Source organism: Saccostrea cucullata, unplaced genomic scaffold, assembly GCF_032062105.1.
Source record: "Saccostrea cucullata isolate Sc308-1 unplaced genomic scaffold, CSIRO_AGI_Scuc_v1 ctg154, whole genome shotgun sequence".
NCBI classification, from domain to species: Eukaryota; Metazoa; Mollusca; class Bivalvia; order Ostreida; family Ostreidae; genus Saccostrea; species Saccostrea cuccullata.
In genome coordinates, this window is record NW_026926909.1 from 75,929 (window position 1) to 87,754 (window position 11,826).

At 38.5% G+C, this 11,826-nt stretch overlaps 3 protein-coding genes across 3 annotated transcripts; all 3 read right to left on the bottom strand.

The window, feature by feature from the left end:
* Positions 1-475: 475 nt before the first annotated feature.
* On the bottom strand, positions 476-1,506 carry LOC134272872 (uncharacterized). The gene has a single exon (XM_062755041.1). The coding sequence runs from the start codon at positions 1,359-1,361 to the stop codon at positions 621-623; it is 741 nt and encodes a 246-aa protein (XP_062611025.1). The 5' UTR covers positions 1,362-1,506; the 3' UTR covers positions 476-620.
* Positions 1,507-3,438: 1,932 nt separating this feature from the next.
* Positions 3,439-6,611, bottom strand: LOC134272873 (uncharacterized). Its single transcript, XM_062755042.1, has 3 exons — positions 5,279-6,611; positions 4,059-4,478; positions 3,439-3,882 (listed from the first exon to the last, which is right to left on the bottom strand). Exons 1-3 carry the CDS (start codon positions 6,588-6,590, stop codon positions 3,848-3,850), a joined length of 1,767 nt encoding a protein of 588 aa, XP_062611026.1. The 5' UTR covers positions 6,591-6,611; the 3' UTR covers positions 3,439-3,847.
* Positions 6,612-8,933: 2,322 nt separating this feature from the next.
* Positions 8,934-10,851, bottom strand: LOC134272877 (uncharacterized protein CG45076-like). The gene is made up of 3 exons (XM_062755046.1): positions 10,108-10,851; positions 9,049-9,621; positions 8,934-8,954 (listed from the first exon to the last, which is right to left on the bottom strand). Exons 1-3 carry the CDS (start codon positions 10,849-10,851, stop codon positions 8,934-8,936), a joined length of 1,338 nt encoding a protein of 445 aa, XP_062611030.1.
* Between the last annotated feature and the right edge of the window lie 975 nt (positions 10,852-11,826).

Genomic DNA, 11,826 nt, shown 5'->3' on the forward strand with positions numbered 1-11,826 from the left:
GACATTTTTTTTTATACGAATTGTTAGGCCATTATTAACACAGTGAATTGTTGACGGATTTTCCCGTTATTTCACGATCATGACGAGAAGCACACGTTAGGTGTGACCGTTCGGCAGGGGATGCCTGTCCGCGTTTGCTCTGCTCCTGATTTGTACTGCTTGAATGGGCTTTTGAGCTTAAATATTATTCGTTATCTTCTCATATTTCATCGATAACAATCTAGATAATTAGGAATTTCTTAAATTGAAAACTTCAATGTAACAATATTCTATTTCACAAGACTGCTCTAAAACCAAACGTACACTCCGTTGTCCAATGGCAGATGTGAGTAAATCCAGGTTGGTAAGCTGGAAACCTGTCACTCTTTTTTTCACATTCATTGAGTTACAAACAGAAGGTTAAGTTGCAGAAATATGCGAGATTTTTTCCGTATTCACACTTCTACAATCTCGGCTACGGAATAAAGAAGTCAGAGGTTTGTCAAATAATGTTTTTAATCACCGTGGAAAATCTTGGAAAAAGAATAAACTTAGGATCTGAGTGAACTGATCTGAAAACGGAAACTTACTTGAAATATAGTAAAGTGGTATTTTGGAGGTCGATTCTAGGGTACTAACAGTCAGTGCTTCATTGTACCAAGATAGGACGAAATCGATGTGCTTCCTCCAAAGTGTTTATTTGCCTGCGTCGTATCCAAAGAATATTGGCGATAAATAAAAAATTCTCCATCTCTACTCGGAAAAGGAATATAAATGGGTTCTCCACATGAAGAGTTCCGGAAAGGATCTGGCTGGAATGGAAGGTAAATGACATATTTTCTTCCATATGGCCATTGTGTGGTTGCTAATTTTGCATATGGAAGCAAAACTTTAAGCTGGGGATAAAGCAGTCGATTTGTTTCCCTGTCGAGAGCAACATACATTGGGAATTGGCTAGTTGGGAGTTTGTAAGGAACAAAGTTTGGTCCCGTTTCCCTTGCATACACTGGTTGTACGGACGCTGGTAACTGAGAGAGGAAGCGAGGGTTGGGTTGAGCACCTACACTATCAGAAGTCCTTAGGTTTGCCCTGGGTATTTCCGGAAACGCTCGGTCAAATGCGGCTTTTATTCTTGGGAAACAACTGTCCCTTGCATTGTCTGGCAGAGATATTACAGGAAATCCCGGAAGTTGGGGGTAAAATGCGATTGACTGGATTGAACCGGAAGTGGCATTTATGTCTTTCTGATGAAGAAATCTTGGATCCAGATATTCAGATACAGGGTAGTGTGGAAAATATGTCCACTGCAAACACTTTAATCTTGAAACAAATGTAAGTAGCAAACACAGAGTAAAAAAATTCAAAAATATCCCCAAGATCATTGTGAGGTGGTAGTAGTGATAATGGATTTGTTATGTCAGCAAAATACAATGTGTATGAGAACGTGATCTGAGAGAGAACAACAGCAATATTTATATCCTAATAAAATGCCCCGATAGTGTTCCGCAAAACTGCATATGTAATTAGTTGTTTTTTTTTTTCTACCAAAGATTAATTAAATCAATGTGGGCTGTCAAAAAAAAATATACTGCATGTAACTTGAACCTCCATGATCAAGAAGACTACAGTTGTGGCAATAAATTTTATTAGAATTGTAAGACTATTATTTAAAATGTTAGTTTTTAGTGGAAAATAATATTTAATATTATACTTTCATGTAAATTAGTTGAATCCGATTGGTCGAGAAACATTTGTTAAAAAACACTATTACCCGCTGAATAATGAAGCCACGCCCTTCAGCGTAGCAACAGTCAACATTGCTTGACGACGGGTGATATTCCAAAAAATAGCGACTGCGCAGAATTTATGCGCGCACGTTCACTGTTATATGTATTTGTATAAAACATTCAGTATAATAAATATTGCATGTAGTTGAGTGTAACATTGAAAATTTTCACCCCTCGAAAACCATTGTCAACCTCAGCTGCGCCTCGGCTGACAATGGTTTTCTTGTGGTTTTCTTGGCATGAAAATTTTCAATGCTACACTCAACTATATGCAATATTTATATAATCTCTGATGATAAAAGTAAATATATACATTTATGACAATTGTACTTTTTCATTTAAACCCTAGTTGTTGATCTGTAGCTTGCTGATTGGTCTGAAAAAAAAAACAAAAAAACAAAACAAAACAAAAAAACAAACCCAAACAAACAAAATAAAAAATGAAAAAAAACCCTAACATCCCATTTTTTTCAGACCAACAAGCTGGAGAAGTTTTGCATTGTAGCTCCCTGTCTTTTTCTGCTTATCTGTCCGTCCGTTGTTTGTGAGTACTTTCTGTCACTTTTAACAAATCATTTTTGACATTTGACTCGCTCGCATCTCTGAAGCCACAAAAATCTTATTTTATCATCATTAAAGGTGTAATCTGAATTATCTGCATTCGAATTTTTGCCAGGGGCAGATAGTATAAATTATCTACAATCGAATTTTTGTCCGGGAGAATGGCTAATAAAAATAAGAAATCTTTAATATAGTAAAACAGTCAAGTTTACAGCAAAACAAATCAATGTTATTTAAACCAAAAGCCTCTGTTGAGACTGAAGCTCTACTGGTTTGAACTTTCAACAATTTTAAATGAAGAGAAAAGTAGCAGTTGGAACTTGAAACTTTACAACAGCAATAAATAGAATAATGATCCTTGATTGAGTCTCTTTTTGTGACAAGATATTGCAATAAGACTACAGCTGTAGGAGTAGCTTTTAATAAATTTTTACAGTATTTTCAGCTTTAGTTACCATGACAATACCAATCATCAAAATAAAAAAAAGTTTTAAAAAAACAAGACAATTATGTATCTCAGAGTAGTCTCCTTGCATGCCACATTACATTGCAATAAGAGCAAAACTGTTTTTGGAGTAGCATTTTGAAAAAAAAATGTTTACAGACAGACAGACGGACGGACGCCGGATCGAAATCAAAAATCTAAAGAGAATTATATAGCTCTTCTGGTCTTTGACCAGTTGAGCTAAAAAGGAACCAATGAGAAATTTTAGAACACGGACCCTGAAGATACACTTTCGAATGAAACCCTCGTTTAGAAAAACTGTTGCGAGAATAATTTCATATAATATGATGACAAAGCTCTTGATTTCTTAACTTTTCATTCCAGTTTCAAATCTCAACTTTTGTGCAAAAAAAACCCAAAACAACAAATGGTAATAATTCAATATTGTCTGTTTGTTTGCTTGAGCTATAACAAATCTTAAATTTTTAAAGCACGCGAACACTGAAAGTCATTCAACTTTTTTTAATCAATGTAAAATATTATGTTGCAAACAAATTAATTCATCTATAAAACGCCTTTAAAAATATTTTTAAAAACTTTTCATAGCTCCATCAGATTTACTATGCATAGACATAAAAGAATTGTCATCAACACCTCCTTCAATAAATAAAATTTACAATAATGATGATTAATCAATAATGAGCAAAAATAATTACACAAAACATTTGAATGGCGACCGAGCAATTTCCAAAAGGAATCCCTATTATCACAATACGATCTCCTTTTTCCCATGGCCACTAGCAATGCGGGGTTTGTCTCGGGAAAGCTGCTTTCCTCAATACGGCCTATCCACGCTCAATTGAATCATCCTCCCAACGAAATAAAACCGGGGGATAAACTCACGTGGTTTGGGATGTCGTTATATTCATTTGTTTGTAAACTCGAAAAAATGTTTATAACAAAAGTGTTTGTAAAATATATTTTAACAATAAATAAAGCAATAAATAACAAAACGCAGTTCGCCGACAATGTAATAATGTGATTATCTGGGATAGTGTCAGAAATCTCATTCTTCCTAATATTTTGCAAGATGTCCGGTTGGGCGGTACTCTGCAAAGAAAAAGAATGAAATGTTTACAAATGTTTTATCATGTTATTTAATTTTTCAAAGTTATTCTTAATAAAATTCATATCAACGACTGCACACTGACAGGTACATGTATTTCATCATTTTGATAAAATGTTCAGATTCTTTAATTTTGTGAAGCTGATAATTTTTTATTTACCTTTCTCAACAACGACTGGTTCTTCAATGATGGGTTTAGACTCTGTAATTATGGGCCTTGCGACCAAATTTATAGAAGCAGCTGATTTTATTGAAGGTCCTGCGGGAAGAATAGTTTGACCTGCTGACATTATTTGTGGTCCTGATGCAATGACTGGTGGTCTTACTGCATGAACTGGTGGACCTGAAGCAATAAGTGATGGACCGGCTGACATGATTTTTGGACCTGCAGCGATGAGTGGTGGTCCCGCTTTGATAACTGGTGGCACTGCCGCAATGACTTGTGGTCCTGTCGCATGAACTGGTGGTCCTGCAGCAATAATTGATGCAATTACTGGGCCTGTCTGAACCACGGTTGGTCCCTTAAATCCAACAGAGGGCATTATGAATGACGAAGGGGCCGCCACAGCGCTAGGACCTTCTGCCAAAGACAACAAATAGTTAAAAAAAACAATTGCATACAAGTATTACATGTTACCTGTACACTTATTTTTAGGTATTGATTGCAGAATTGCATTCAAGTATTTCTGGAGATTGAATACATTGTACACAAGTAATCCTAGGGATTGTATGATTTCATTTAACATTTTTTTTGTAGGTATATGCTAGTAGTATCGGGGGTTATTTTCTTGACCCTAATATTGTAATGTGAAAATACAGAACTATTTAATCATGTATTTCAATTTTTTTTGTTTTTGGTCTGCCCGTTTTTATCCGTCTCTATTACTGAAGAGTACTTTTCAATTACGTAGAACATAAAAAATTATAATACTTGCTGATTACATTATGTGCCTTGGAAAGAACCGAATAAAAATGTGTTTTCCTCATAAACTATTTACGTATTTGATCGATTATGTTTACGGGCAAAATTTGGCATAAAGAACGTAGGATATAAATAGGAATAACGGTAAAGATAATGATTATAAATATTGCAAGATGAACAAAATTATTATGATTTATGTTTCATTTAAATAGGGTCATGCATGGTTCTTATTAATATTATAAATTCTCTACTGAAAATATAAAATAACAAGTTATTTAAAGAAACAATTAATATCCCATATTGACTGCCAATGAGTAACACTCATTAAAGTTAGAAACACAATGGCCTTATATAACCAATGTTCGGCAAACATGCTTTGCCAACGAATTTTACAGAACTTTCAATCTGAGTATAAAACAGAAATCCTCGGTCCACCCGAGTTGGTTCTTTTGTCTCACCTTGACTCTCTTGTAATCCAATCACATTGTACGCTGCAACTTTGAAGAATTCTTTGAGATTTCCATAGATTGGCAGTAATACACTTGACTGATCGCATTTTAGGGATGGAGCTCGATTCTTATCGGGTTGAAACGGAAGATATATAAAATACTGTCTCTTCTGTTCGGGGACATTTAGGGATAGCTTCACGTAGGGAATGTAGATAGGTAAGGCTGGATATTGCAGTTTCTTTGTTTTTCTTTCAAAAGGAACGAAAATGACATTCTGTGTTGTGGAAATTTTGTAAGGAGCATACACAATACCATTGTTAACTATTGACACATAAGTGGGCGACACATCTGGGGGTAGTTCCTTAGCATATCGGGGGATAGGCAAGTTTATGGGCTGGTTAGCCCTTTCCAATTTAGGAAGTTTTGGGTATGCTTTGTCAAATATTTTTTTGATTTTGGGAAAACAACTATCTTTGCCTTCGTCGCTCAGAAATATTTCAGGGAATTCCTTAAACACTGGCTCATAACGCTTGCCAATATTTTCAGTGAATGGTTTTATGAACGGGGCAATGTTTTTCAGTGCTTCGGATCCACTCCTTCCAGATCCACCAGACCCAGGAGATACTAACTGTACCAATGGGGAAGAGCGGAATCGTTCGGCTGCATTCCTAACAGATCCACCTATCTCAGATACTAACTGTACCACTGGGGAAGCGCGGAATCGTTCGGCTACATCCCTAACAGATCCACCTGACTCGGATACTAACTTTACCACTGAGGACGAACGGAATCGTTCGGCTACATCCCTAACAGAAGTAATTGGCTCAACAGGTCCATGATGTCCTACGGGAAGGAATTCAGGACGACCAATTTCTTCTTTAACGAACAGTTCGCGTTTAATATCGCCTCTCGGAGGTGAAGGAAATGGTCCAACATTTTGGGGGGTTTCATCCGGTATAAACGGTAAGTCTCCCCCAAAGGGTAATGGTACACCATCGTTAATTAATGGGCCGCCAGTACTGTCAAACGGGAAAAGTGGACTTTCATGTGCATTTCCAACTGGTCCGAAATTTGGCTGAAATAACGGCACGGGGTCGGGAAGAGGTGCACGTAAATTCGCAACTCGTACACCTGGCGCGAAGAAATTTCCATCCGGTGACACTCCTACAGGCTGAGCTCCTATCCCTGCAACTGGTAGATCCGAGCCGACAAAACGACTAGTAAAATCTCCAAATTCTTGATTCAGATCATCCAGTTTCTGTTGTGAAAGGACAAAAGCCACGCACGAGAGGCAGATAAATAAAGTCTTTATTGCATCCATTTCTCTCACTCCCGAACGCTACAAAGCAAGAGAATTCCTGATGAGGAAGAACTTTCTGGGAAAACATACAAGAAAATTTTGTTTTCCTTAGAGATGCATAAATAAAACCAAAAACCTATAAAAGAGGAATATACTTACGATGTCCCTACAGTGGTGTCACCAGTAAAAAGTCGGGGTTACAATGTGACCTTTAGCGCAAAGACCGCTAAGATTTATGTACAGCGATACTTTAGCCGTACACGTTGTGAGGGGTCGAATGACAGTTTTCCCGCCATGGACATAAATTTAATGACCGGGGCTGACATTTCTGCATATCTGAAACAAACACCAATTGTTCCAAACTGCTAACTATTTTCTCCGATATTAAGATTTTTGACAACATCTATAAGTTTTGCTCCTAAAAGCAGCTCTCAACACATACGTCTTGTAAATTCCAATTTTGAGAGAAAACGTATATGATCACTCACTATCTGACGAAAATAGCGATAATTATTGAATTGTCACAACTTTATGTTCCAACCATGCATATGGTTTATTATAAATACCTAAAAATGTGTATATATATTCTCATTCCCCCCACAGCGAAGTATATCACGTCATATATACGATACAAAATTGCAAGAATATTTCATTAAAAAAATCCATCCCTACATTTTGTTATGTTTTTTTTTAATGCAATATACGAAATATGATAATGAAATTATTTGAAAATCACTTGCAAATAAAAAAAATGACATTTCAAAATTATTTCATCATAATTTTTTTTCTTCAAACGGTCAAGAGTGGCATGGTTTTCTTTTTCTATTTTTTGCATTACTCCTGTCTTTTCCTTCATGATTTAAAACCCAGATATTTACCTCACTTGCACTATCTGTTAAAATAGGTATTATTGAATCCCTTTTCTTTTAAATATACTTTCCAAACAGAAAAGTGGTGCATAATTTTTTATCCAGCCGATGTGATGTATGTAACTAATTTTAAACACGTTGTTAGTGGTGTTGTCGGCAACATTTAAATAAAATACAAGCAAATAAAGGTGCAGTAATATTGAATATTTCAAAGTTTTTTCAATCTAGGCAAATTGTCCCCATCTGCAATGAATTTTTTTTGTATTTATTCATTCGTTTATTAATAATTAATAATATAGGCTTTCCAGAGATTTTTTTCAGAACTTTTAAAAGGGAACACAATTTGAATGTGTTGTAACAATACGATTTTGAAAATATTTGTCCTACATTTTTTTTTTGGTAAACTTTTTGCTAATTGTTAGGTGAGCTGCATGATATCTATGTTTTTTTGTTTGTTTGTTTGTTTGTTTTTTTTTGGGGGGGTATGAATTACACACACCCCCATCTTAAAACACGGTAAACCAAATTATTGGCGAAAACACAGAATACAGAAGTTTTAGATTTTTTTTATTTCTTCAAAATAACATAAATGTATAAATCACATCCTAGTAATAAAATAACAGGTAAAATATTTAAGTTTATATGGTTTAGCTTCCAAATACACTGTTTTTTTTACCATATAATGTATCATATATTCTTACAAAGCTTCTAAAGCTCGCTTAAATTCAATCCTTTTTCGTGTTTAAAAATTTGTCAGGACGGTAAAAATGACCGGAAAAAATACATAAAATCCATATTTTATGTTTGTGTATATAAATGATTTATAATTTAAAAATAACATAGTATATGTACATATGTACTCTATGATGATTAAACGTGATACATGTATTCTGACAAATCGTCGTGTTTCAAAATACGGTACGTTTCCTATTAAAATGTAATTTCCTTACACTAAATACTCTATCTAAACTACATGGACACTAGATGAATATTTTGAAAAAAAAAAAACACTGTTCACAATATTGAAACAATTATAAACATATGTAGACACGTCGTTTTTCTAATTGGATGAAGAAAATACGAGTGATTTAAATAATCTGGTCTATATAATTAAAGGTAGGATAAGATTGCAGTTATTTGCTCGAGTCATTTCAATAAATGTTCAACAGATTCATCAAGATGCGTGTCGCCTATCTCCAGAGTTGCGGCAGAGATGACATGGAAACCACAATATCAAACTAACCACAATATCAAACTAACGACCCTTGTAACTAGTCACAAGGGAGTTTTAAAAATCATCAATTCTGAGGAGAAAACTAAGGGACATGTCCCAGCATCAAATGAAGACCCCGGGTGGCACATTTTTGCGGTGTGAAAATTCAGTTTAGATAAGTGAATGTACGGGCACTATCTCCTTTCAGTCGAAGATTCTGAGCTTGGCAAATATCAATCAATCTTCACCCTTTTCTTTTTTACTATCAAGATATTCAGTACGTCAAAGCATATTTTTTTGGACCTAAAAAGAAAAAAAATTGGAATTATAGAATGAGTACAAAATTTGAATACGATTCGATATCACATAAAATGAAAAATATAATAAAACGAAATACCTTTTCCACCAAATCCAAAACCAATGTTTCCAAATCCACCTCCAAATCCAAAACCACCAAACCCGTCTCCACCACCTCCTCCAAATCCTGCACCACCTCCTCCAAAACCACCACCACCGGCTCCTGCACTGCCGAATCCTCCTCCACCAAAACCTCCACCACCTCCTCCGCCTGCTCCAAATCCTGCACCACCACCTCCTCCGCCACCTGCTCCAAATCCTCCGCCTCCTCCACCACCTCCTCCGCCCCCACCAGCTCCAAATCCACCTCCACCTCCTCCTCCTCCGCCACCACCTCCTCCTCCGCCACCTCCTCCACCACCACCACCTCCTCCGCCTCCACCAGCTCCAAATCCACCGCCACCTCCTCCTCCTCCGCCACCACCTCCTCCTCCGCCACCTCCTCCTCCACCACCACCACCTCCTCCGCCTCCACCAGCTCCAAATCCACCGCCACCTCCTCCTCCACCGCCACCACCTCCTCCGCCTCCACCACCTCCTCCTCCACCACCTCCTCCAGCCCCAAATCCTCCTCCTCCACCACCGCCTCCTCCTCCTCCGCCTCCACCACCAGCTAACCTGAAGCTAGCGTAAGTTCCATATTTATCTATAGGTAGAGTTATTGGATAACACGGTTGGTGTGGCCCTCTGTATTTGTCAGGGGCGAATGGTATGTAAGGAACCCATTGTCTGTATTTAGTATTGAAGGAAAGTTCTGGGTATGGAGTAAGAATAGGATATATAGGGTATTCTAGTCTTTTTGTTTTACGGTTCAAGGGAAGATAAATGTTGAAGCTTGAAGTAGCAATTTTGTATGGAATATAAAGTGGTCCAGAGCCATCTTCCAGAACATAAGCCTGTTGTGCTGATTTAGGTAGTTTGAAGGGAGTTACTTGAATTGGTATAGAAAGAGCATATTCAATTGATCGCACTAACGGAGGAAGATTTGGTAATGCTCTGTTGAATACTGCTCTGTAATTAGCAAAACACGAATCAGTTTCATCACCTGGTAGAAAAAAGTCGGGAAATCCTTTGATGGCCGATTCATATCGTGTCTCACGTTCAGCAAATGGTGTGAAAACTTTTGCATATTTAGCCAAAAATGGAGAGAGAAACCCTCCACCACCACCTCCAAATCCTGCTCCTCCACCTCCTCCAAATCCTCCACCTCCGCCATCCCCGCCTCCTCCTCCACCACCACCTCCGCCGCCGCCTCCTCCTCCACCACCACCACCACCAGCACCTCCGCCGCCGCCGCCTCCTCCACCGCCGCCGCCTCCTCCTCCGCCACCGCCTCCTCCTCCTCCACCGCCTCCTCCACCACCACCTCCTCCTCCTCCTCCACCGCCTCCTCCGCCACCGCCGCCTCCTCCTCCGCCACCCCCGCCACCGCCACCAGCCCCAAATCCTCCTCCGGCTCCAAATCCTCCCCCACCGCCGCCTCCTCCTCCCCCTCCACCACCTCCTCCGCCACCCCCGCCTCCTCCAGCTCCAAATCCTCCGCCTCCAAATCCACCTCCTCCTCCACCGCCTCCTCCTCCACCACCACCTGCTCCAAATCCACCTCCTCCACCACCGCCTCCTCCTCCACCACCACCTGCTCCAAATCCACCACCAAGCCCAGCTCCTCCTCCAAATCCAAATCCCCCGCCTGCTCCATCGCCTCCTCCTCCTCCACCAAATCCTTCACCACCATCTCCGAATCCTCCACCACCGAATCCCCCAAATCCTCCTCCACCACCGCTGCCTGCTCCGACGAATGCAAATCCTCCTCTTTTAAGCGCTGGTCCCCAATTAATGCCATGTTCGATAGGTCTTAAATCCAAATTCAATCTGGACTCCATATATGGCTGTCTTACTACAAAGTCTTTTGGATATACTATATTTACACCTGGTGCAAAAAAGTCTGGACCATAACCAATTTTTGGGTTTGACTGCTGAGGAAATCTGCCATCATAGTATGACAAGAAGTTCGCTGCTGGTGCTTTGAGTTCGTTGCTGAGTGCACCATCAATCAAAGAAAGGAGAGTTATGATCAGCCGAATCGCCATCATCGCGATAAAACTGAAAAGAAAATGTAGATAAATCAACCAAGTTTGAATGAACAAGCTATGTTTTTGAAACATCTAATGCCCTGTATGGCAGCTTATGGTGAGGGTAGAAATTTCTCAAATACAAGGATAACGTCAAATGGTCAAATTTATTGGTACTCAATGGAAGGTAATCTCACAAAAAATACACATAGGAAATATAAAAGCCCTAGTACGAACGGTTCAAAAGATATGTCAATGTAAATGTTTTAAGTGGGTCAAACTCCAAGGTAAAAAATGTTGGTATTCAAAGGAAGGACTCGTCACAAGGAATACACCTGTGAAATATGAAAGCGCTAACAATAGCGATTCAAAAGTCATAGTCAAGGTCAAAGTTATTTTTCAAAGTGGGCTAAATTCTGAGGTCAACTTAAGAAGGTAAAACATTTTTACCCAATAAAAGTTCTTGTCACAGTGAATACAGTGAAGTATGAGAGCCCTAGCACCAACTATTGAAAGGTTATGGCTATGGTTAAATTTCGGAATTTTTTGGTAAAATTAGTCAAACTTCAAGGTCACGAGGTCAAAGGACTATACTAGTACGCGGTATTGACCAATATTTGCCCCAAAAGTCAAAGTTTAACGGAGATATTTATAAGTAATGTTCTTAAACAGGAAGATATCTGCAAACTTCAAAGCACTGAATATTTTTATAAGCCATGACGTCATATATTTGCAATGACGTCAGG